Raw genomic sequence first — 26,483 nt, forward strand, 5'->3', positions numbered from 1 at the left:
CTGAAGTCAGATCAGACCTTTCTTAAGCCAAACTTCCATTGATTGGAAGGAAATCTGTGTCTGAGAAAGTGCTGAGAAAATTTAGTAAGGCTTTCAGAATCTAGACTGTATTGCTTTTAGTAGTAAAATGTTGCCTCAACACATCTGCTTGCCCATTAAGGAACTGACACTATCCCATATTTTCAGCTAGTGTAACTTCACTGGCAGTGTGACAAATAGTTACACCAACACAGAATTTGGCCCACTGTATAACAACAAATTTGCAATTAGCCTCTGTCCTAGCAAATATGTTCCATCAATGCAGCCCACTCTCAGAATAAATACACACCAAAGAAAAGGCAAGGGCCTGGGAAAGAGAAGGGGTGATATGCAACAGCCCCCGTCCCTGAGTACAGTACTGGGCCCTTAATTAGGACAAAACTGGATAATTTTTTTGAGGTTGTTTTACATTAGATTCTAGTGTTGCCTGATTAGCTGTCACTTACACTTGTATGTATGTGTATTAGGATTAAGTCGACTGAAGTCAATATAAATACCATGCAAGGTCTACTCTCTTACACCAGTGTATATGAAAAGCATCTTGAGGGTTACTCTGAAATTATTCCAGCATAAGTGAGATCATATTCTAGCCCATTTATTATCCTACTTCTTTCCATTTACATGATGTGTTTCTTGCACTTCCACAATTACTGGAACAGATCTTTGTCTTCCCCACCTCACTGGCTGAGTTCATGTTTTTAAAAGATTTTGAGTGAATATGAGTGCTCATTACAATGAGGTAAGGAAGATTACAAAAGACTGGTCATTTGTATTCAAAGTGGACTAAAAAGCAGACGGAATCTGTAGGAAAATCCAGGCTATACAAGTGCATGTAGCAGATTTAGAGAACATTGTGTTTGGCTATAATGCAACATTTACAGCAGGATGAAAAACAAGTTTAAGAGCTGGGGGAGGAATGAGTTAGGAATCATAGAACTGCTGGATGTCCTTAATAGACAGATAATATGCAGAATTCATATAACTTATACCTTAGGGTCCATTCAAGATCAATGTAGTGGGACCAGGTGGTTCAAAGGATAAGTAATGAATTACGAAGTATGATTTAAATCAGTGCAGCACGGTAGTGACCAAAAGTTGTAGCTGAATCCTTGGTCTCAAGTTTGTTTCTTAGTGGGACAAGCATTCAGAAGTAGGCATAAGTACCTGACAAATGGCAATCACTCCAGAAAAACTAATGAGTGAGGTTAGGATTTTCAAATGTACCTAAGGGAGATACAAATTTATTTGGGCATAAGCTTTTGTGGGTAAAAACCTCCACTTCTTCAGATGCATGGAGTGAAAATTACAGATGCAGGCATAAATATACTGACACATGAAGAGAAGGGAGTTACCTTACAAGTGGAGAATCAGTGTGAACAAGGCCAATTCAGTCAGGGTGGATGTGGTCCACTCCCAATAATTGATGAGGAGGTGTCAATACCCAGAGAGGCAAAATTGCTTTTGTAGTGAGCAGCCCACTCCCAGGCCCTATTCAAGGCCAAATTGATGGTGTTAAATTTGCAAATGAATTGTAGCGCTGCAGTTTCTCTTTGAAGTCTATTTTTGAAGTTTTTTTGTTGAAGGATGGTTATTTTTAAATCTGTTATTGACTGTCCAGGAAGACTGAAGTGTTCTCCTACTGGCTTTTGTACGTTACCATTCCTGATGTCTGATTTGTGTCCATTTATTCTTTTACGTAAGGGCTGTCCGGTTTGGCCAATGTACATGGCTGAGGGGCATTGCTGGCACATGATGGCATATATCACGTTAGCGGATATGCCGCGGAATGAGCCCCTGATAGTGTGGCTCATGTGGTTGGGTCCTCTAGTGACACCATCAGAGGACCCAGCCATCAGAGGGGACCCTGCCAGGGGCAGGGCTGGGATTGGCCCCGACGTCCCAGAGACACGCCTGCGAGAGACGGTCCCCGCGGTGGGAGCACCCGAGCCGCCTGATGAGCAGGAGGCTGGACCCCAGCACGGGGAGGGGCAGAGCACACCGCCGGAGGGGCTCCCTGGCCAGGAGAGTGTGTGTGTGTGCGTGGGGGGCGGGGGGGTGTGAAGTCACAGCGCACCTGACACTGACTGAAACTAACAGGACGACGAGTCTTTGGCGCCTGCCCAGTGCTGTGCCGGGCGACGCCGCGACGCCACGGCGATGGGCGCACGGGCCGAGGCTGGGCGACGGAGGCGCAGACAGGGCCTGCCAGGCAGAGGAGGGGGCAGGGCCCGGGCTGTTGGATGATCGGGTCGGGTCCATCTTCCCCGTCCCCGGGTGGTTCCCTGCGAACACCCCGCCCTGCCCCTGCTGCTGCCCCCCTATCCCCCGCGCTCCCACCCAGACCCCGGCTCCGCCTCCCGGGGAGGAAGGGCCGGAGCCGTTGCCCCGCCCAGTGGCGCATGCGCAGCTCGGAGGCGGCTCGGCCGCCTCCCCGGCCGGCGGAGGAAGGAAGCTTGTCCCCGCGCAGGACCCGTTAGCCGCGGGGGCTTGTGGGAGAGGAAAGATGGCGGCGGCTGGCTGCTTTCGGGCTGCCCGCAGTCTCCTGCTGCTGCCAAGGGCAGGTGAGTGTCACCGCCGCGGCGCCACCGCGTGAGGCAGCCCGGCCTCGCCCGCCCCCGGCGCGGGCTGCCCGTTGGGTTCGCCCCGGGCCCCGCACTGCCGGGGCCCTGCCCGGAGACGAGCGAGGGGGACCAAGCTCCTGCTTCCCCGGCTGCCGCTGGTAATTCTGCAGAGCACTAGGAAAAGCTCATAGGATTACAGTTTTGAGAATTCTTTAAATTTATGAATCATTACAGGGATTATCGTGATTTTGGTGTTTTGCTCCAGCTCCCCAGTTAATAGAGTTCAATGTAAGATCTGTCTTGATATTAAAAGTACTGCATTGGATTGGCCCTAGCTACTTTAGGGTATTTCTAGTGCTACAATTGCTACAGAAGTACAGCTGCAGCAGTGTAGGTAGACGCTAACTACAGTGACAGAAGGGTTTCTTTTGTTGCTTTGGTGAATCTACCTCTCGGAGAGGTAGAAGCTATGTCAGTGGAAGAATTCTTCCATCAGTCTAGCTGTGTCTACACAGTGTCTAGTGGGGATTAGATCAAACTACCTACATCACACAGGGCGTGATGTTTTCCAGGGCAATGTAGCAAGGTAGACCTATTTTAGTTATAGAACAAGTGTGAGACAGTACCTCTCCTTACCTTAATGTACACAGAAGCTGTGTTGCACTGGACATATGTGCTAGTCTATGCTGCAGTAGTTATATTTATTGGCAAAGCTCCTTAGTAGAGAGTAAACTTATGCTGACAAAAGGAATACTTTTATCAATATAGGCCAGGTCTACACTGAAAACTTACATCGGTATAACTATGTCGCTCAGGGGTGTGAACCTAGGCCTGGTCTACACAGGCGGGGGAATCGATCTAAATTATGCAATTTCAGCTATGTGAATAATGTAGCTGAAGTCAACGTACTTAGATCTACTTACCGCAGTGTCTTCACTGTGGTAAGTCGACGGCTGCCACTCCCCCGTCGACTCCGCCTACACTTTTCGCTCCGGTGAAATACCAGAGTCGACGGGCGAGAGCTCGGTGGTCGATTTATCCCGTCTAGACTAGACGCGATAAATCGACCCCCCCACTGGATCAATCACTGCCCGTCAATCCAGTGTGTAATGTAGACGCGCCCCTAGTGTACACAGTGCTGTGTCTCGTCGACATAGCTACCACCCCTTGTGGAGGTGGATTAACTACACAGACGAGAGATGCTCTCCCATCGGCGTGGTAGCGTCTTCACTAAAGCACTACAGTGGTGCCATAGCAGTGCTGTCCATGTGGACAAGTCCATAGTTAATCCATTTCCTCATAAGTGACCAGTGACCTAGCCATTGGGGGAGACAGGCTCCCAGCCCCTCCCCATGTGCCCAAGGCCCTGCCTCTCCTCTTCTGCCCCCCTCTCACCTGCACAAGCCCAGAGCACCTCCACTGAAGGCCCCAGTGCCAGGCAGCGAGGCTCCAGCCCTGGTGCACCAGGTGTCAGCGTCCCCAGCCCTGCTGCGCTGGGTGGCACAGCCTCAGCACCAGCTGCCCTGAGTCCCTGTGGGAGGCAGGTCAGCCAGCCTGGGCAGGGTGCTGGGAACCACAGGAGGGGGCCTGGCCTAGGGGTGGAATGTGAGTGGGGCCACGCTAGGCTGTTTGGGGAGGCACAGCATACCCCTGCCTTGATACCTGCTGCCCATGCATCTCCCTGAGCAACATACTATACACTGGCAAAAGTTGCTGGTATAAACTGAGTCTACATGGGGGATTTTGTCATGCTTGTCTCTTTCACCAACAGAAGTTGGTCTAATAAAAGATATTACCTTGCCCACCTTGTTTCTGTAACATGTCAGTTAGGGATGGATTTTTTTCACATTCCTAAACTGACATAGGCCAGGTCTACACTGCAAACTCTATGAAACCGTTAACCATTGGAGTAGGAAATGCAGAGAATAGGGGCATGATTGCAGGACTGAATTAAACTATTGGATTTATTCCTGTAAGTGATTAAAAATAACCACAGATTTTATTGTGTTCAGTACTCGTCTTTTGGATATAGCTTTCTTTCAGTAAGTTCTATATGCATCAATCAAGTTGGTTATTCCACAGGCTGGGAATAGCTTTTCCCTCTCATTTCTCAATATTTGTGTGGTCGTCATATGCTAAAGTCACATGGAGCATATAAAATGATAAATGGCATGACAAATTAGTGATTAAAATTTAATTCCATCACCATAAGCATTGTTCTCGAGGTAGTCTGGTATATAGAGAATGCAACCATCTAATTTAATTAAATGTAGTATAAATGCCATTTTGATGAGCTGCAGCAAGGGTGGTAAGAGCACAGGCTTGGGAATTAGGGTTCTGGTTCTATTCCTGGCTCTGCCACAGATTTTCTGTGTGACCTTGGCCAAGTCCCAAGGAGATAAAGAACTTCAGTTTATTTCAAAGGGACCTGAAAATGCTCAGCACCTCAGATAATCTGGACCTATGCGTCTCAAGGTTGGCAACCAAAACCTCTCTTGGGCAGCTCTTTTGAGCATTTAACACTTTACATTTTAAAAAATATGCCTTTTCTGGAGATAGATGATACTTCCTTTCCTCTTCGGGTGTTGTAAAATTTAGTCAAGCAGGGCTTTTAAAATCAAATTAGTGACAAATAGGAGACTCCCTGGTCGGTGAAAAGACCTATGCCAACAAGTTCTACAGTGTGTAAACTTTCTTAAAAGTCCTCAAAATCCCCAAAGGAACTAATTCTACTAGTGACTTCAATTGGAGCAGCAACACTTTTAGGCCATGTTACTAACTCTTACCGTTGCAAACATAGCTTTCTGAATGTGACCCAATGTAGAACTACCTTCCTGACTTTGCAGACAGTTACAATAGCTCTGGGAAGCAGCAGAGTGAAATTAACAAACCTGGTTTCACTGTTGTAATTCGTAACACGTTGGGCAGCAGTAACATTGTCAAAATCTACGTCGATCTACTGCTGCCTCAGAAAATTACAGGTAGCAGCAAGAACAAGCAATGGAGCTATTTTGAGCGAGAAGGAAGGAAGCTGGGGAAGGGCAGAGTAACAGAACGACTCCTCCCAAAAGCATCAGAAGGTTTCTGGAGGTGTAACAGAAGGGAGTAAGGATGGAGAGAGATGTGCTTCTTTCCATCAACCAAAAGAATCAAAGTTTCAATGATGAAATATCAGATCTTTACAGGGAAGATGGAATCCCTACAGGGTCCATGATCATAGTTTTGGGGAAAATATCAGTATCCTCCCCTTCCTAGCAACCGAGAGACCGAGACTCTTACCAGAGTATTGCCTCTGGATCTTGTCTCATCATTTATTTGTATTAGCACTTAGGAACCCTAGTCATGGATGAGGACCCCACTGTGCTAGAGAGTACAAAGACAGAACAAAAAGATGTCCCCTACTCCATAGACTTCACAATCTGAGAATAAGACAAGAGAACAGATGGATACAGACATAGATGAGGGAGTACAAGAAAATGACGAGACAGTATTGGTCAGCATGGTAGGCAGTGGTATCAGTGCAATATCAGCCTAACCGTTATCAGATTTTTTGGTAGGTATCATGGAAAATGAGAGTTTTGTGGAGAGATTTGAAGGAAGATAATGAGGTAGCTTTGCGGATGTTTACTGGAATCTTATTGGTGAACCTTTTGCCCCATCTTTCATATTAGTTTCTGGCCACTAGATTTAATCATCTGTCTAGTAATGCACATTTTTCAAATTCCGTTCATACCTGTCTAAGGTAATGTTGCTTTTGGGAGGATGTGTTGTGACTGAAACTCTCCTGCTGTTAGTAATACAACTAGTAGCACTAATACTGTATGTGTATATTATATATACTGTTTTCACAAAAATACTTACAACATTTAAGGTAGAAAGTGTATTTTCAAAGGAGTCCAGCTAACTACTCAAAAAGCAGTTACTTTCGTTGCAAAAATTATTTACCTCTTCAAGACACCCCAAATGTTAGAATACTTTAAAAAGAAGTTAAACCATCCATCCAATTCTCTACCACAACATAATTCGGGATCACACACTATTCACCTATTTCACTTATATCACCTAGCCTACTTTAAACATTGCCCCTTGCTTTGTTCTATAAAGGAAAAAGATTGTTGGAGGTATACTGTTGAAGTTATATATTGATAGGAATATAGTCCTAGCCTATATTAACTTATGTGAATTCTATAAATTCTCATAGAAGAAATGGATTGGTTGAGTAGAATAATATTTTTTATGACTAAATGTTTAGTGTTACGAAGTATATTATTTATAAGGAGTTGTGTGTGTAGACTTTGCAAAATTGTCTAACAGCTAATGTTTTCTGTAGTGAGTAATAACCCAGGTTATATTAGTAATACACTATATTGAAATGAATCCCTTAAGTAGGAAATAAGATTCTATAATCTCCTAGTAATTTTTTTTACCTTTGTGTATATCTTTGTAGATTTCAGGGGGCAACTTTCAAGTAGACTCAGAGGTGTAAATCAGCTGGGGTGATAGTGAGTGGTGAAGGATGGTCGTGATGAACTGGCAGATTCCTCAAATGTTGATTTTGAGGGATTCTAATGTTTAGGTTTTTAAAAAAATGGTAAATGTTTGTGTTAAAGTATAACTGATGATGGCATTAACTGGACTCTTTGCAACTGAACTCTTTAACAAATTATTTTGTTTGTGAATTTCCCATTTTTTAAAATAAGCCCTAATAGTTTAACTTGCATTGGCATGTAAGGTCCACAAGAGGGTAGTCCTGCACTGTTAGACATTAAGGTGCTGCAGTCTTTAGCAAGTCCATAGGAAGTGTGTGCGAGTTGTACTTGGATGAGACAAGGGAAACAAGGAGGATGCTTTCCTTTCAGGGTCTGGGTAGTTAGGTGTACAATTGTTACTTCAGTACAGTAGAAGGGAATAGGTTTTTATATCTAGAAAATAAGCATTTGAAGTTTAATGTTAAAAGTTTCTACTTTCCCCAGTCCCTATCCATGCCTGCCCATGGTCTACATCACCACCCCTTCAGCCCCCTCTGCCCTATTAGTCTCCTACCCCGTCTTACTCACCCGTCTCCCAGATATTCCAGGAGCAGGTAACAGTTCATAACCACCTAGTCCATTGCCCTTCGTGTCCCTTCCTGGATGCCTGTGTCATCACATCTACTCCCACCCCTCATTTCCTACCACGTATCCCTGTGCCCAATGGCAAATCAGTTTATATTTATTAATTTTGCTTCTTGTACATGTGAAAACAGCTTTGTGCTTTCTCCCATGCTGCCCCTCATGCTTGAGTGGAACTTCCCATAAACCTCTGCAAAGCAACCTCATCGTTGTCCTCCAAATCCCTTCTTAAAACTCTCCTTTGCCATAAAGCCTGCAGAAAGCTTGACAGCTATTAGGTTACTGGTGTACCGATATCATTGCCTACCATGATGACCAATGTTGTCTCATTGTTTCCTTGCACTTCCTTGTCTATCTGCCTGTATCCATCTGTTATCTCATGTCTTATACATAGATTGTAATCTATTTGAGACAGGGGCCATCTTTTTACCTAACACAATTAAGTTCTGGACCTTGATTAGGTATGGTAATACAAATAAGAAATAACAGACTTTAGCTACAGATAAAGAAAATACTGCATCTTGCCATCTTATAGCACATACAGCTGAACAGAGCACTTCTTCATCCTGGTCCATTGTATAGACGAGAGCAAAAAGACCTCAATTTGAAATTGTCTTATAAACAGTATAGCAAAGTGATCAGTTTCTCCTAGTTGCCTGGATTGGGGAAGAAGAACATTTCCTTTCCTCAAGGTCCCTACAGGAGCTACCTTGTGTTTGTCTGTATCAGAGCCTTAATGATCTTTTAGTTAACCCCTTTCCCTGTCTATCTTACTATGGTGTTTATATTATGTCTTTGTAATTCCCCCACAACTCTCTCTCACTCTGATCCTGTATCCAAACCCATTCCTTTGTTGACTTTTCCAAACTTCCCTGAAATATCCTACCCTAGCTTGAGACGTAGTATAGGAAATTTCAGGGCGGACTGGTTTCTTTGGAGGGAAATAAAAGGAGGTGGTTTTAAAATCAGGGTTTTAATGGAAAGCTAACTTTAACTTTATCTGTGGAGTGAAAATAATAACTCTTGCAGTGACTTCACATGCTCTCTCCCTTTGATTGTGTATTTCAGGCTCTGGCATTCCTGCATCAATATCTCCTGCACTGCAGCAGCATCGTCACGTACATTATAGTGTGATCCCCCATGGAAGAAGCGGGCGTTCCTCCGTTAGCGGCATTGTGGCAACTGTCTTCGGGGCCACAGGATTTCTGGGACGATATGTTGTCGCCCGTCTGGGTAATGTTTCCTGAGAATAACACTGAGCAGTTCAGATGTTTGTCTAAACTATCCACATGTTTTCAGTCTGCAAAGTTGGGCTGGAAATCTCCTGAGTACTGGAGGTTAGAAATTGACCCAGTGTAGCAGGGGCAGGCAAACTTTTTGGCCCGAGGGCCACATCGGGTTTCCAAAATTGTATGGAGGGCTGGTTAGGGGAGGCTGTGCCTGTGCAAACAGCCAGGCATGGCCCGGCAACCACCCCTACTCAACACCCCCTGCTTCTCACCCCCTAACGGCCCCCCCGGGACTCCTGCCCCATTCACCCCTCCCTGTCCCCTGACTGCCCCCTGACCCTCTGCTCCTGGCTGCCCCACGCCACCCCATCCAACCCCTCCTCTCATTCCTGACTGCCCCCCCTCCACCCCCCCCCCCCCCCCCGGGGACTCCTGCCCCATCCACCAACCCCTTCTCCCTGACTACCCCCGGAACCCCTGCCCCTGACTGCATCCTGCCGCCCCATCCAATCCCTCCTCTTCTTCCTGACTGCCCCCCCCACCCCCCGCCCAGGGACTCCTGCCCCATCCACCAACCCCTTCTCCCTGACTACACCCGGAACCCCTGCCCCTGACTGCATCCTGCCGCCCCATCCAATCCCTCCTCTTCTTTCTGACTGCCCCCCCCCCCCCCGGGACCCCTGCCCCCATTCAACCCACCTGTTCCCCACCTTCTGACCACCCCTACCCCTATCCACACCCACGCCCCTGACCACCACCCCAAACTCCCCTGTCCTCTATCAATCCCCCCTGCCCCCTTACCGCACTGCCTGGAGCACTGGTGGCTGGCGGCACTACAGCCACGCTGCCAAGAGACCAGGACAGGCCGCTGTGCCGCCTCGCTGGAGCCAGCCACACCACCGCGCAGCACAGAGCACCAGGTCAGGCTGCGGCTCTGCACCTGCGCTGCCCGGGAAGAGCTTGCAGCCCCGCCGCCCAGAGCATTGCGCCGGCGGCGCAGTGAGCTGATGCTGCGGAGAAGGGGGAACAGCAGGGGAGGGGCCGGAGGCTAGCCTCCCAGGCCAGGAGCTCAGGGGCCAGGCAGGAGGGTCCCGCCGGCCATAGTTTGCCCACCTCTGCAGTGTAGGATTGTTCTCAATGGTACATTCCTAATGTTTGTCTAGTGTTTTAGTCCCAAAAAATGAAAACTGGCTTATTTTCACAAGATTTCTGGTTTTGATCTAGGGAGTGCAGAAGAATCTGAATGTGTTTTTAAAGTAATGGGAATAGTGCTGGAAGGGGAATTACCTTTTGTTTGAACTCATAAAATCCAGTTCTAGGTTTAGGTGAAGCTTCTGGTGAGTTCTTATGTTTTCAACATTAATAATGTTTCTTAAGTAAATAGTGATGAGAACTTGTGTTTAGTTGTATAATAAAATCATTTTTGCAGCAGTACTTTTTTATTTAGAATTTTGATCTGACCCTTTAAAGTTGTCCTTTATCATTTGAAATGTCAAATAATATTTGCAATTTCCCTCAACTTTTAAAAAATTATATTAATCACAATGCAAATCATATATCTACTTAGACGTAAGGCACTTTTTTGTGGTCGCTAGTCATATCATTGTAATACACACACGTATGTGGCATATTATTACACAGAATTTTTCTTTTGCAGGCAGTTGACTTCTGTAAACTTATTATAAAGTTACAGGGTTTGATCCATGAGGCATCCATAAGAATTCTTAAAATAGGCTATTGAGAAACTTAACTTACTTGTACAGTACCTTTAGATCCTCAGATGCGTGAAAGTCATTACTAGTCTGATCACAAAGGTTATCTCTAGAATCCAGTTATTTGAGCTTATCTATTGAGTTTTTATTTTATGCAGTTAAAAAAGAAAATATTGTACTTTAACAGCAGCATTTCCTTTAATATTTATATTTATAGTTTGATTTAAATCAAGAAATATTGTTTTGAACATTTTAGGGCGTATTGGATCCCAGATAATCATACCCCATCGCTGCGATCAGTATGATCTCATGTATCTTCGACCCATGGGTGACCTGGGGCAAATTCTGTTCTTGGTGAGTCTTTTGGCTTTGACTTTAGCAATAGTATTGCTTTTGATTTATGCTAGGAAGCCAGTGGTTATCAATTGTGAAGTAAACCACAGAGTTTTATCTGTTTAAATTGTATATGGAAGTTATGTGAAAGAACTTCCTTTGATTACACCTGTTTGCACATTATCTCATATACCTTCCCATTTGGTGTTATGGTTACAGGAATGGGACTCTAAAGACAAAGACTCTACCCGAAGAGCCGTGGAACACAGCAATGTGGTCATTAATCTTGTTGGACGAGAATGGGAAACAAAGTAATTTTCTTGTTTGTCTCTCTGTTTGGATAGATTCATAACCGGTATTGGATATTTTAGCAACATAATTAGCACCACAGGTATGGTACGTGATCACTTTGGGATTATCCTCCCTGTCTATAAAGAGACAAGATTGAAATCTTGTCTGCCACAGTTCTGTGTAACCGAGGGGTTAACTGGGGTCTTGAGTCTGAGCTGGAGCTAAGCTTTACTTTCTTTCCATAGTTACAGAGTTTTGCTGATTTGCATGAGATTTGCTCCATTACTAAGAGTTGAATTTACTGCTTTCTCAATCATAATGTATGTTGGTTTGCTGAAATAATGATATGATTCCATTAATGTGTACCAGTTTTTGTGGATTTACATTTGTAGTGTAAAAATGTTCATAGAACTTGTAAAAAATGGAGATCCTAGTATTCTGACTAAACACCGCCACTTTGATGCAGGATTGAATTCTGGCCTAATATAAATTCTGGCCAAGCATTTCCTATTCATGTGTAGACCTTAATAAATGAGACTAGCTAGAGGAGCGTTCCTAAATCTCTGAATGAACTCGTCAATTCTGTGGGATTTTGTCATGTACACCTTGGGATTTTGTCATGGACACCTTATTAGCTTCAGAAGGAGTATGCTCCTTTTTATACTGCTAATTTATTAACATTCGTGGGATTTAGAATACATTGTGAAACTCATAAAAAAAACTAAAGCATGTTTTAGATTGAAAGAAAGACCTGTGATAGTCTCCAGTTTTTTTACTTGTGATGATGACTACTTCAAGTTTGTGTAGGCCCTGTTTATACACACAACCCAAACTAGAGCTCAGTTCTTTACGAAGATTAGTTGTGACTTGCATCTATATTTAAAACTTTCTTTTCTTGTCAGCAAGGACAAAAAAATCGGTAGCATGCATTTTAATTTAAGTTACAACATGGCTCCCTAATGTGATATAACATCTGCACTGCAAAGAAGCAAATGTTACAACATGGACATCCTTAATTGTGGCCAAAAAATTTGTAGTGATATGGTTCTCTTTTCTCTGTAAACAGTCAGTTGGTGTCATTAGAAAAAATATTTGTGAATTAGAGACTAAAGCAGTATGCCTTTATAAGCAAGCATATGTTTCAACTTACACCTGACTATTCAAACAGATCACATAACTTTCAGGAGGGAACCTGCCTGACAGACTCATTTGATGATCACAATTAGTTTATGGAGGCCCTGCTTTTTTTCTTTTCTGTCTGGTAGACGCCGTTTTAGTTACTTCTGCTCTAGTAGATGCTTTTTTAGCCTCCTGTCACATCAGTTGAATCTACTGAATGCTCACTTACTTTAAAAAATTACTTGCTCTGTGTATCTAACAAGGTCTATATTATTTGATATCCATTCCTTAGACCTTGGTTTATATATTACTAGTTATATCTAAAACATCAGATTTGTGTTCATTATCTCTAAAGTCTGAATACAGTAGCTTTGAACTCTTTATTGCTAATTTGGGAGACACAAAGTTCATCCTGGAATAAATTTAAATGCAGAGCATGGGAGGAAGGAGGGGGAAGTGTCTGTAGACTTGCCACTGGGATTACATATATTCTTCACATGCTCATTTAAAACACCTTTGTCTGCCCCGTATAGAAACCTTGATTTATCTAGGGGGAAGATTGTCTGGTTATTGAAGTAACACCTTTTAGAAGACTAAACATTAAGAAAAATTCAACTACTACGCTGTAGCTCAACCAGAAGATAGGGCTTGATGCAGGAACCCAATGATGAAATTCTGTGGACTTTGTTGTGCAAGAGGTCAGACTACATGATCATAATGATCCCTTCTGGCCCTAATACCTGTAAACCACATAAGCAGGAAGAAAAACAGTGAGATTCCTTTTATGGCTAACCTCCGTTACTGAGCCTTTCATGAAATACTTGCCTTTCTGCATAGTATTAGTATCCGATCTGATCTGGTATCCCATGTTGTTTAGACACTGCATAATTCTAGAAAATGCTGTTCATTCTTGTTGTGTGTTTCTAGTATATGCATTTTTGCAAGCAGAGCAAGAGTAACATTTCCAAGAACTGCCCAGGATCGACATAATTCTGGAATGCTCAAAAATAAAGACATCAGTGAGATCTGTGGAGTTGGGGTGGCAGATTATAATAGCGGTACTGGACTAAAACTTCTGCTATCCGAAGACAGATATGATAATGAAAGCTGGGAGTACTTCCAGGAATAGTGTGTAGGCAAGAGAAGTCAACTCCCTCCCTTTTCAGTTTCTGGCCAGTTGTAGTATGTTGGGATTTCTACAGGTTATTGTATCTCTAGCGTGCTGTGGGGACCTGTTTTTTGTAGAAGGCTCAGTCTAGGAGGTATCTGATAAATTTGAAACGCCTCCCTCAAGCCCTTCTGGATGCTGAATGTGAGAAGGAACATTCTGTGTTCCATCCACCCCTATTCAAGTGCCTCTTCACTTCTGTGAGGTGATCACTGCTGCTCTGCCCCTTTCAGTTTTCTGGCTTCCATGAGAACATACCCATTTCCGAGCCTCAGTTCTTATGTTCTGCTTCCCATTGAATAGCTCCAATTCCTGCTTCTGAAGCTGTTTGGAGTTTTCCCAAGCAGCAACACTATGAAATTGACTTGATTCTTGTCAGTTTCACGGCAGCTCACAATGTTTTGAATAGATGTGGTGAAAACTGACAAAACCAGTCAGATTTCACAAGGCTGAAACTTGGAAAAACTGAGCAACAGTTAGAAGCACTGAAACTGATAGTTTTAAGGAAGATTACACATCACATTGGTTAACAGTCTTAACATGTGGCTTAAAGGTAGCCTGCAAAAAGGGCTATAAGCATATTTTTTATTTTTGAAAAGTTTAGCTTCTGCTGAAATTGATAGCACTTGCCTGGAAAAATTTCTTGCTTGCCACAGACAAGCAGATGAGTGAATTTTTTAAAGCTGTGCTTTAGTGTAACTAGAGACAAGGTAAAACCACAAAGTAGAGTTGCTTTGGTACAGTATTCTGCTATGTTTGAGTTGCCTGTGTCTTGAATATGCAGAGTCCCTTAATTTAAGGACATTTTTCTAACAATAGCATCATAATGCACTTCTGAAATCTGTTCAGGAAACATGACTGAACCAGATAACAGGCTTGGTTGTTCTTAAGATTCTTAAAGTAACATTTATTTTCTTATTTTAGAAACTTCAGTTTTGAAGATGAATTTGTAAATATTCCTAGAGATATTGCCCAGGTAACCAGGGAAGCTGGAGTAGAAAAGCTCATTCACATCTCTCACCTGAATGCTGACATGAAAAGTCCTTCCAAATACCTTAGGAATAAAGTGAGTCTGAATTCAGTCTGTATTTTATTCAGAAGACTGAAAAGTTTTGCCAGATCCATTTCAAGAGAGTACTTTGGGAACTATGTCCATTTAGTTACATTTTCCCTGGTTGAGAGCAATTCCTAAAATGTGGTCTCCTTATACCATTAGACACAGAGTGCCTGGGACCAGTGCAGTGTGCCCTTCAGTGTGTATACAGACCCACCTAGCTCTCCATACACATTTCTAGGCAAAAAAAAGTAATCTTGGATCTAATCTGGTTTACCCCTATATCCTCAAGCATCCCCTGCATCTAGTACCATTCTTATTAAGAGGAGGAAACTGTCTTGGTCAGCAAAAATGAGTTGATATTTGGGAACAGGCCTAACAACCGGTGGTGGTGTGGCATATGAGTGGGGTAAGTGGGTAGTGGAAATGAAATGGGGGACGAGAGTATAGAAAGGCTTCAAAAGTACTATCTTTGTATTGGGATTACAGCACATAGGCTCTCTTGCACCACAATTATCCGTACTAGTGTTTAATCTCTTTTTCTTAATAGGAGGTACCCTTTTTTTCTGTTCCCTTGCTTTTTTCAGATGGCTTCTGTCTCATTTTGGGGTATGTAGGCCGCTCAGTGAACTCACCAGACTTTCATAGTATCAAAACAAAATTTAAAAACTGGGGCCAAATCATATTAGGACAATTTTAAAAAATGAGTTATAGCCGTGGTTTCTAACTAGGCTAGAAAATAGTTTGACCTTGTCAACATAGGCCAGTCAAATGTTAGAAAACTTTTCAGCTGCAACCAAGTTTAAACTGTAGTCAAGCAGAGTTGTTCAAGTCATTTGTTTTGGTGGCAAAGTGGGGGCCTGCGACTCACCTGACTTATTCTGAACCCTGCATGGTCAGAGAAATGTGCTGAGGCCAAGCTATTTCTTAAACTCCTTTACTTTACATATTTATCTTGTCACTAAGGAGGGAGTTACGTAGGTAAACTATATCTGAGTAGCCTTAAAGAAATGTTGATGGTGCTTTTGTGGGTTGCCCTGAGAAATGCACATTGCTATAACTCTGTGCATATCAAAGACCAAATGGCCTGGATGGAAATAATGTTGAGATGTTATTGCCAGAGTTAGTTCATGGAATATTTTATTCAGGTATTTCTACAATAGTATGATACGATAGTACTCTGTATATCAGTGTTTCTCAACATCCGATCTGTGGACCGGTGCTGGTCCTGGAGAACACAGTTTAGGAAGGCAGCAAGCCGGTCCCTGGTATCAAAAAGATTGAGAAACACCCAGTCTGTTTAGAGTGAATCATGTTAATGAGATGTTGTTTGGTTTGTTCATATTGATTTAATGCAGGCTGTTGGAGAGAGGGTAGTCAGGGAGGAATTTCCAGACGCTATCATTATGAAACCCGCTGAGATATTTGGAAGAGAGGACCGGTTTTTCAATTATTATGCAAGTATGTATTACAATAAAACAATATGCAATCTGTATAACTAACCCTAGAGGCTGTAGGAAGTAGGGAATAAATAAGTTCCCTTCTCAAGGGCATAAGCACACTTGTTTTAAAAATCTCCTGTACTTTAAGTCATCATCTATATAATGTAAATAAAACTGAACCTCATGTTTAAGACCATGATCTGTGGGGATTAGGAAAGAATATGCAGTGTCTACTATGAAAAGTGACTTTATAGTGTTGGACTTCATGTTTTTATCTGGAGTATTTGAGACACGCTCTGCTTATTTTATCTAATTGCCAGTGCTGGAGTGCAACAGTTGAGCTGGGTTCTCTTTCTGGCTCATGCATCGTCAAGAATAAAGATTCTGCAACTGTAATTTATGTAGCAATTCTGTTGCGGATACATGCAGCAGAATAGAATCCAGGTCCCTCTCCCAAGGTTGTATGGGTTCTGCACTGCTAATTGCAATAAAAGCTAATAAACATTTTAGACTGTGGTCGAACAACACTTTTTATGCACCTTTTAAACATAGTTCCTTTCCACAATAGTTCAACACTATGTAGTTGCATTTTGGCTCTTCTGCCTTGCTCTGAAACATCATGTGTTGGTTATTGCCCAGTGCTCTGATTCACTGATCACATTCTTAAGTTACTCATGTGTCTTCTTTACCAGATATGCGTTCCTTTGGCGGTGTGCCACTTATTGCTCTGGGCAAGAAAACAGAGAAGCAACCTGTATATGTAGGTATTATAAAAAAAAAAAAAAAAAAGGGAGGGGGGGGGGACAAAAACTTGTTTTCAAACCACTTGTAGAAAATGTATAATTGCTTTTCTAAAGTTATTTTTAAAATATTTTTAAACTAACATAAATATTTCTCTTAGGTTGTTGATGTAGCCAAGGCAATTATTAGTGCAATTAAGGATCCTGATGCTAAAGGAAAAACATATGCCTTGACTGGGTAGGTTACCCATCTGATTCTAATTAACTGTAGTGCTTCTATGTGGTGCCTTTTTTCACATATTATTAAACCCCTTCGTTTTCAGTTTAAACCGATTTTTACTGAAAAATTCCCAGATTTTGCAAAATGTATTATTCACTTTTTTCTGATTTTCACCCTACTTTTCTATAATTCAAATATATAAAAAATAACTTGTTTTATTAGGAAAATACAATACATTGCATGAGATAGATGTATTATGATAATACATTAGTCTGTGTGTATATGTAAAGCTACCTGTTGAAGTAAGGCTATGTACTAGTCTAGAAGATACACACAATAAACAAACAGGTCCACACACTCTGAAGTGCACGAGCGTCTGAACATACTGATGAATCTCACGCCCACCACATACACATTTCAAGCCGTTAGCAGATAACGATTTAAAGATTTGACACACTAAAATGGGAAGAAAATGAAAATCTGTATCAGAATACGTTTCAGAACACAAGGAAGTATTCAAAAGTTTAAAAACAACAAAAACAGGAGAAAGGGATGAAGTTGAGTGTATGCGCTGTAAATAATGTGGCCCAATTATTAAATGTAAATATTTATATGCTAATAGTTCTAAGTCTACAACAGTAAACTGTTTATTCAAATGAAAAGGTTTATCGGGGATTAGAGATATATTTTCTTAATCTCAAAGGTGGCATTGAGTTCTGTTTTAGTTCTGCAACAAACCACACTGATGAATGGAATTCAAAGCATTAATCTACTGAATATTTTTTCCCCCTGTCTTTCCGGCCACCAAAATAAACCCTGATATTTATCCAGGAAAACTATTAATAGTTTTTTGCACTGGTTTTCGCTTTTTTGTTGTGGTAATAAACACTGATAAATTCCCAGGAAAAATTAAATAAAATAAAAACTGAAAACGAAGGGCCCTACATATTATGCAGTAAATTGTGCTTCTCCGCTGAGTTATGCATGCTGTTTTAGCTGGAATAAATTCCATCTCATTTGTTGGGAAAAAAATAATAATAAAAAAACCAACAAAAACACAGACTTGAGCCATTATTGTTAATATTCTGGTAATCCCAATTAGAGCTCCATTGTATTTACTGTTGTGTACATATCCAGAGAAATAGGCAGTCCTGCTCATAGAGCTCACAATCTAACTAGACAAGATAGATAAGATAGTGTAGGAAAGGGATACAACATACAGGCAGATGGTTCATATTTAACACAAGACATTCTGTTCTGGGTTTTCTTTTTTGTCTAATATTGTAAACATCAACACACGGAACAGTTCTTATAAACACTGATTTTTATTGTATAGGACTGAATAGCATATGTGCTTGTCATGATATTCTATAAAGGAAGTGAGAGAGGAGTAAGCTTAAAGAGAAATTTGTATGCATTATTTCAGTAGCATGGAGAGAACTATCAGTCAGTTCCCTGAAGAACATAATTTAACATCTTACTGTAAATTTAGAAATCTGTTTGTCAGTTACATCTCCCTTATTCCACATTAACAAGTTTATCTCTGTTAGTTAAGAGCCCCATTTAGATGTTTTCATGAAGTAGAAGCAGCTCACTTAATCTTTATTTTTGAGTAATTCTGATTTACAATACCTGGTATTTAAGGTAAAGTAGTAATACAAGGTAGAGGCAAAAACTAAAGGAGAAATCCCATTGACTTTGGTGAAAGCCTCTGATGCAGACGCTTAGATTTGGAGAGAATTCTGGAACAGCTCTGTAGGGGCACTTAGAACCAAACTGGGTAGCCACTCAGTGGTCTAAGCACAAAAACTCCAGGGTAGAATAGGATATCAGCAAACTCCCAAGAGCCAAATTTTGCTCTGACTTAATCATGTCAGTGATGTAATGTGGGGGTCAAAGCAAAATTAGATCTAGTTAGTATATGAGGTGACATCATGGAGAGGAATGGTAACTAAGTAGTCAAGTTACAAAGTGCTTCTAAAAAAACCTCCACACAATTATATAAAATATGTTTAGCGGTCTGGGACTTGGGTTGTAAAAACCCTATCTGTGACTAAATAACTTTTCTGTTTTCATTAGTTTATTATATTGTCTGTATGGTAGCCCTCCAGTTTCATATGCGGGTGGTCAGTCTTTCCCTCCTGTGATCTCATTGTCCTCAGCACTGTAATTAATCTTTCAAACACAGGGGTCCTAGAAGGGGCAGTGTCCTAGCTGTTGTGGCAGGTGTGCTTCATGCTGTCTGTCCAGAACCAGCCATTACTCACTCTTCCTGAAAAGTACACTACAAAATCTTTCTCAAAAAATGGCAAAGCAGTAGGAAGAAGCAAGTAACTGGCTAAAGGAGGTTCATTTTCATTTCATGTTTTATCAGCTGTATCAAGAGAATAGAATTTAATGTGGCTTTATAAGAATGAGGTATTAAAGGGGCACCATCATCTTGAAGTCTGTCAACATTTTCAATATAGGTGGCTTGATTTTTCAAAGGTGCTGAGATCCACAAATCCCATTGTAGTCAATAGAAACTGCTGGTGCCCTGCCCCATTGAAAATCAGGCCACCTACATTAGGTGGCTCCTAACTCTGTATTTAGATATCTGACTTTAGGCACACAAATGAGAAAATATTTGACCTAGTCAGTTGAAACAAAAATAGTAAAAGGTGTAGCTGTACTATCCTTGCTCTGGTGCCCCCTGACAACTTTTGTGGTTATACAATAACACTTTCCATATTCTTTAAGAAAATGGAATTACACAATTATTAAATGTTGCTCTTCCTTCCCAAGAGCTTGCCATTTGTGGGCACGAGTTCTGATACACAGAAACACAAAGTTTTCCCATCAGAACCATGGCTTGTCAAACTAAAGTTTGTTCACCTCTCTGAGTCAGTTGTCCCAACTTGCAGTTTCATGGCTATCTGCATAGATGTAATGTGTGTAGTTTAACAAGCTCACCTACTGGTCACAATAATCCTGGCACTGTCTGATCCTCCTGTGTTTACAGCTGGATCTGAAATCCCACTTTCCCCTGGATACTAAATATGAAAATGCCACAAAATATTACTTCTGGAATGCCCCGACTGTATAATAGTTGCAGCAGTCACGTCCGGGCTCATGGTTCATCAAGGCCACTGGTTGCTAGCTGAGAATTTCCAATAAATCCTTCAGAGACCAAATCTGTTGGCATGTTCAATGGTCCTTTGATCATGATCTGCATGACAACATTATGAGGATTCAAACAGACTGTGTGACATATCACATAGCTCAATAATAAAGGGCTTCCATGAGAAGTCTCAAAGATTTGGCAACAGAGTTCTGAGAAATCCTTATATGGGCCAAGAGAAATTCTTTATTAGGCTCAGCCTTTTACTTAACAAGTGTACTAAACTGCCAGGACAAACTGGCAAAACATGATCAAGAACCAGGCAGGGGAGTGGGAACTCCAATAATCTGTTTTCTTCTTAAGCTGCCACAATTATGTGTGGAACTAGTGCCCAACCTGTTAAGCAGGAAAGTGACACTCCATTGCTAAAGGTATTAGCCCTGCGGTGGATGCATTTTTTTTTTCTGGGAGGTTTTCTTATTGATTTCTACCACTCTGCCTTCTCACTGGTAGGCAAAGTCCTCCAGATAAACATAGATAAACTCTTGGTCCAGAGGTGTTCTGGTAGCCCCTATTCTCTCCCCTGTTCGAGTTGGGTACCACCCCCTTTTCCTTGCAAAGTCTTCTATTTGGGGTCCTAGTTCAAAACAAGATGTTGGTGAATCTAAACAAGATCCACTGCTTCCTGGCCTCCTTCCAGGACAAGGTGGATAGAAGTCTGAGTGTTAGGACACTGCAAGTCCAGGTCAGTCCCAACATTGAAAATGTTGTATCCAGGTTTAATAAGGCCCTATTTACCTGTGGTAAGCTCACTGAAGGCAATAGACTTACACCTTGGGGATGAATCTGGTTGGTATCACTAAGCTCATAAAACCTATTGTGTCCTCACACTCTGTATATGATGCTTGTACATTTTACTGACCTCATTGCTTACTGTTTCAAACAACACAGTTTTCTCTTGAGCCATTAAATTTCCCTTAATATTGCCCTCTGGCAACAAGAATGAAAAATTGTTTAGATTGAAGAAAGCTAGATGTTGCTAGGTTACTTGAATATTTGCAAAAGGAGGCATGAAACAGCATAATTTACCTGGTACCCTTTTTTTGCAGACCTCATCGATACCTTCTTTATGACTTGGTAGACTATCTGTATGCGACTGCCTATAGATACTATTTCCCATACCCACTCCCACGTCTTCTCTACCAGTAAGTAGAATTCTTTCTTGGCTTAGAAATTGCTGCCCATCAAGTGGATAGAAGCATGAAGAATTTAAAGTAACTGAGTATTTACATTAGTCTTTAAACTTTACTACAGGATAAGTGCAAGGGATATAATAAGAAGTCGATGTAAACTGAATTTTCCCAAAATACTCAAGTTATTTTAGCTCTCATGCTCAGCCAAAAATCCACCCATTAGGATGTACTGCAATTAAGTGTGCAATTGTAGTAGTCTTAAGGTAACTCTTCACTGTGCATGCTCACTGTGCAATTATTAAATGGTCTCATTTTTGCTAAATCAAAACTAACCAAAGGTGTCCAGATCTGCTGTGTGTTCTGTCATTCAGTGGCGAAATGAATTCACTTTTATTAGCACTGCAGAGATAGCATAGCTATGAGGGTGAACTGGATTCTTTTCTGGCCTTGAGTATCGTCGACAGAACTGTCAAGTAAATCTGCAACACCAAATTTTGCCCTTTTACGTCTGGAGACCATGGGATTGTATAAGGATAACTGAAGGCAGAAATTGGCCTTCAGAATCATGACTATTGGATTATAATGCATGAACCAGAAAAAAAACCCAACATCTTGGCTCTTAGATTCCAGGCTTCGTTTGCAGGGCTAGCAGTTAGAAAACCCACTTGTTCACTTAAACTGAGCAAATCTGATGTTGAGGCATTGAGCAAAAATAAACATTGAGATTCATCACCCTACTGCCATTTTCAATCATTTTTTTAAAGACTAAAACTGCACTTTTTATAATATGGAAATTATATGTGCAGATTGCTCCAAACTACATCCCCTAGCTTGCACATCCATTAAATTGTTGCTGTCAGCAAGCACGTTTTAGCCTTAGAGGCTTTGAATTGTAGCGCTTATGAGTGGTGAGATTATTGGTTATGTCTGCCAAGGAGCAGAACTTGAAAAAGAGGCATACTAGTCCCTCCAGTTTCAAAAGTGGGGGTAGAAGTGAGCATTAATTAGATGTGGATTTTTATCTCCCTCCCCAGATTCCGCGCACACACATATCATTCCTCTGGGGTTGGAAGATGGAAGAATGTGGTAGTGATTATTTATAGTAATAAGAACCATAACTGAGAATTTGCTGAAACCGTAACATTCTTTACTATGCACTAATGGAATTTCCAGCTAGGAAAATGAAATATGGAACAGAAAATGCTAATTCCTTGGGTAGTCTGAATATTGTTGCCTGTCTGAATTGCCTTCTGTGTATCTGTATTATGACAATTCTCATGTTTGCACCATTTTTCATGGTTACAGTTTATTTGCAAGATTCTTTGAGATTAATCCATTTGAACCATGGACAACGAGAGACAAAGTGGATCGGGTAGGTCTGGGGCAGCACTAGTTAATATTTTCATTGGGGAAGTGTTATGAGTGTTTCTTAGCAATCCAAGGAGTAATGAAACATGATGTCCCTGCAGATTGTATATTGCAGTGTTTCAATCTGTTCCACAAATAGAATTTGGTGTTGTAGCGTGTCATTAACAGAATGTATAAACCCTGCAAACGTTTGCAGACTGTTCTTGGAGACAAAATCTCTTTATGGAGATGTTAAGATTTCAGAGTTCTCCTTTACTGTCTTCAAAAGTCCTCATGGAATACATAGCATAGTTGCTGCAGCCACTGTTACCCCATGAATTCCCACTTATTTTACCTGTCCAGGCCTGTTGGATGATGTGGGGGTTGACTGCAAAGGGATGCATACCTGAAGCAGCCTGGAGGTTCCCCTGGTTTGGTCTGGCAGCTGTTTAATGGGAAATCAGGGCCAGCTGGGTTTGGCACATTTCTCTTAAACATGTAAGGAAGGAACCAGGCTGACTGACAACAGAATTGTTGATAGTAACCTGAAAAGATAAACCTTTTCTCTTAAGTATCAGAGGAAGGGGTGGCTGGAAAGAGAAAACTATTGTAAGTAGATATCTGGCATGCAGCTGACTGTTTTCTGTTGGAAAGTTTACCTGTTTGTGTGCAGTCAGTGAGGATTTTTTCCCTAGTTTTATGTGCACTTAAATAAATCACAAGCACCTTCCCTTGTAGCACAGTTAAGCCTACATAGCTATTTTCAGCAGGATTTTTGTTTTACTAGGGTGAGCAGAAGGGAATTTGGTTTAATATCCCATCCAGATGATGACACCTTTAACAACTCAAGGTGAAATCTCGGCATTGGTTATGACCGAAGTCTTAATTTAACACTGGAATCCGTGATCTTCTGACCAGTAGGCAAAAGTGTTGCCTCTTGACATTTATCCATAGCTTTTCATAGTTGCTTTTAATGTGGTTTTAGCCATATGGCTCTTGCCAAACCTTGTTTCAACTGTGAAAATGTGGGTATTGGCCAATATTTACATATCAGAGCCCTGTTATTCCACGGGTAGGGTTAGCGAAAATGCAGCCATATCCCCAATGTCAGTACCTGATGTAATCTTTTCCAAAGGTTGATGATGATTTCTACAAATCTTTGCATAAATGGAGTTATTTAGATAATCTTTCACTAAGATAGGGCAGCAATAGTCTGTCTGAACATAACGTGTGCATCACTTTTAATTGGACACAGCATGGTCCGCAGGACATGGCACTGGACTGAGTCGGGAGACCTGGGTTCTGTTCCCAGATCTGCTCACTGTGTGACCTTGGGCAAGTCACTTATGCTTCAGTTTCCACTTCTGTGAAATAGAAACATCTCACCTCCTTGGTAAAGCACTTTGAGATCCCTTGTGAAAAGTGCTATGTAAGAGCTTATTATTTATTCATGAGCTAGTCCAGGACATATTGCAAAAACTTGGCCCTCTTTCCTCCCTCTGCCACCCTAGGGAAAGTTGCCCTCAGTTGGTCTGTTGTGATCATAACAATGCAGCTCATAGGCACACCACCTTCAGTGGGCTCAGCTGGATAAACTGCTTGAGGGCCTTTGTTGTTGGATCATGGTGGGATACCCGCAGCAGTAAGGTTCTCAGGGGTTGCAATGTTCTAAACCAAAACTAGCAAAATCCAGCTGTCTTCCTGCTTTAAGGTGAGCAGCTACAGTAGTCAAGATTAAACAGAGTTTGATAATGTAGTTGCTGGAGCACACAGCAGAGAAGCAGGGGAAGTGTTTTTAATGGAGGGTTCAAAGCTGTGGTGTAGTATAGATGAGGATACATGCTGCCGGTGTGCAGCTAAATAGGGTGAACATAAATAGCATAAACAAAGATATGTGTTTAGGTTTTGTTGATGCAAGGACATGGTGCAAATGCTGACCTCAGGAATCCAGAATCAGTTTTTAGTTACCTCGTTTTAAAGAGCTTTGATAGCAAAGGTAGCTAATTTTCTTCATTTAAAAACTGCAAATTATCTAAAGTTATAACAGTTCTTTTAAAATGACAATTTTAGCTATCGGTAGGTGACTTTAAAGTTCAAACTCAGTTGTGACGTGTGAAATGGAAGAGGTTATGGAATATTCTCCCAAGGTCCCATCACTTGAGCCATTTTAAAATTGGACTTGAACCAAAACATTGGGGAATATACAGTAAGGAACAATCTTGCACCATCTACCAGAGGCGGGGCTAGATGAGTGAACATATCTTTGTATGACATAATCTGTTCAGGACTGCAAACTGAATAAAACACCCCATCACAGTTGTTTAATTCTGTGTAAGTTTTCTGACAAAGTGCCAGAGAAGTAATTTCAGTCCAGCTGTGTGCTTGTTACCAGCAGGAGAGTGGGGTGGGAGGAAGTTTTGTTTCATGGTCTCTGTGTGTATATAATGTCTTCTGCAGTTTCCATGATATGCTATGCATCCGATGAAGTGAGCTGTAGCTCACGAAAGCTCATGCTCAAATAAACTGGTTAGTCTCTAAGGTGCCACAAGTACTCCTTTTCTTTTTTCTTTTTGTGAATACAAGGTCAGCATTAATTAATTCTTTGCAGGTGGTGCAGAGTAAACTTCCCATTAATATATGAAAGAGAGGGGAGGTAATAAAGAAATGCAGTGCATTTGCTTGTCTCCCCTGTACCCTAATATAAATCTGCTACTCCTATTGAAACTAATTCAGGACACAAATGTACATGGCTTCTTTGGATCAGGCCTGCCTGCTGCCGCCCCCCTCCCCCCAAACACACACATCCATGCATGCATATTGTGATCAGAGATCTGGAGGTGGTATGTGGTTACCTAATCCCTCAGCAGTAGCTGCACAGTCCTCTGTAATCCATTATAAGATCCAGCAGTGCCTTATATTGCAGCGTTATTTCTCCTGGGAAAAATCTTATTCCAGCAGCCTGCACTAATATCAAGGGAATTTTGCAAATAGTTGGAAGTAGAGTTTACCAGGATCTGCAGTGATGCTATGGCATTGCATTTAGACTTATTTAAAATTGTTTCTAGTCGTAGTATTCCATACCAGTTTTTCCGGAGGACAAAAGGCGAGCTCAGTTATAAGTATAATATAATGTATTTAGTACAGTAAGGATTAGATTCACTGTAATAGCTGAGTAACTACATGTATAGCTGTTCTCTCTGCTATGCTCATTTATAGTTCTTTTTTTTTTTTTTTTTTTAAAGTTTCATACAACAGACATGAAGTTCCCTGATCTTCCTGGGTTGGAGGACCTGGGCATTCAACCAACTCCCGTAGAGCTAAAAGCAATTGAAGTTCTGCGCCGTCACCGGAGATATCGCTGGCTGGACGCTGAGCTGGATGAGATAAAACCATCAAAGACTATTCCCATCTAACAGTGGCCAAGGTGGCTTCCAGTGCTTCTCAGACTGCCTTTGTGCTGACCTACTTTGTTTGGAGAATTCTGTACATACTGAGTAAAATCCCTATGTTGATCATGTAAGCGTTATTTCAGCCGCGTCATTATTTTCATTCAAGATTTTAATCATGGGGGAAAAAGGTCTGTTTTCTGTAATTCTCCTTTTTTAAAGCTCATCTAATCCATACTGCATGATGTTGCTCAGTTTGTGATCATTAAATGTTTTAGCTCATGGGAGCCTAAACAATACAGTCAGTTTCTTCTTCCTATCTTAAAACCACTGTACAGTGGGCTTCCTACCTTAGTGTAACCTAGCTCGACAAATTTAGAGCCCTTGTCCTCTCATCTTCAGTGCTCCTCCATCAGACTTTAGAAGCCTTCCCTTATT

General features: G+C 41.6%; 1 protein-coding gene across 1 annotated transcript; it reads left to right on the top strand.

The window, feature by feature from the left end:
- Positions 1-2,456: 2,456 nt before the first annotated feature.
- Positions 2,457-26,483, top strand: NDUFA9 (NADH:ubiquinone oxidoreductase subunit A9). The gene is made up of 11 exons (XM_074935754.1): positions 2,457-2,600; positions 8,780-8,944; positions 10,909-11,006; positions 11,205-11,296; positions 14,488-14,629; positions 15,976-16,078; positions 16,752-16,819; positions 16,961-17,037; positions 21,229-21,324; positions 22,618-22,684; positions 25,902-26,483. The coding sequence occupies exons 1-11, from the start codon at positions 2,543-2,545 to the stop codon at positions 26,070-26,072; spliced, it is 1,137 nt and encodes a 378-aa protein (XP_074791855.1). The 5' UTR covers positions 2,457-2,542; the 3' UTR covers positions 26,073-26,483.

This window comes from Natator depressus, chromosome 1 (assembly GCF_965152275.1).
Source record: "Natator depressus isolate rNatDep1 chromosome 1, rNatDep2.hap1, whole genome shotgun sequence".
Lineage (NCBI taxonomy): Eukaryota > Metazoa > Chordata > Testudines > Cheloniidae > Natator > Natator depressus.

Coding starts and splice junctions, on each gene's coding strand:
- NDUFA9 (XM_074935754.1), top strand. CDS start 2,543: ATGGCGGCGGCTGGCTGCTTTCGGGCTGCCCGCAGTCTCCTGCTGCTG. Junction 11,297..14,487: donor GGACGAGAATGGGAAACAAA/GTAATTTTCTTG, acceptor TTCTTATTTTAG/AAACTTCAGTTTTGAAGATG. Junction 14,630..15,975: donor CCAAATACCTTAGGAATAAA/GTGAGTCTGAAT, acceptor GATTTAATGCAG/GCTGTTGGAGAGAGGGTAGT.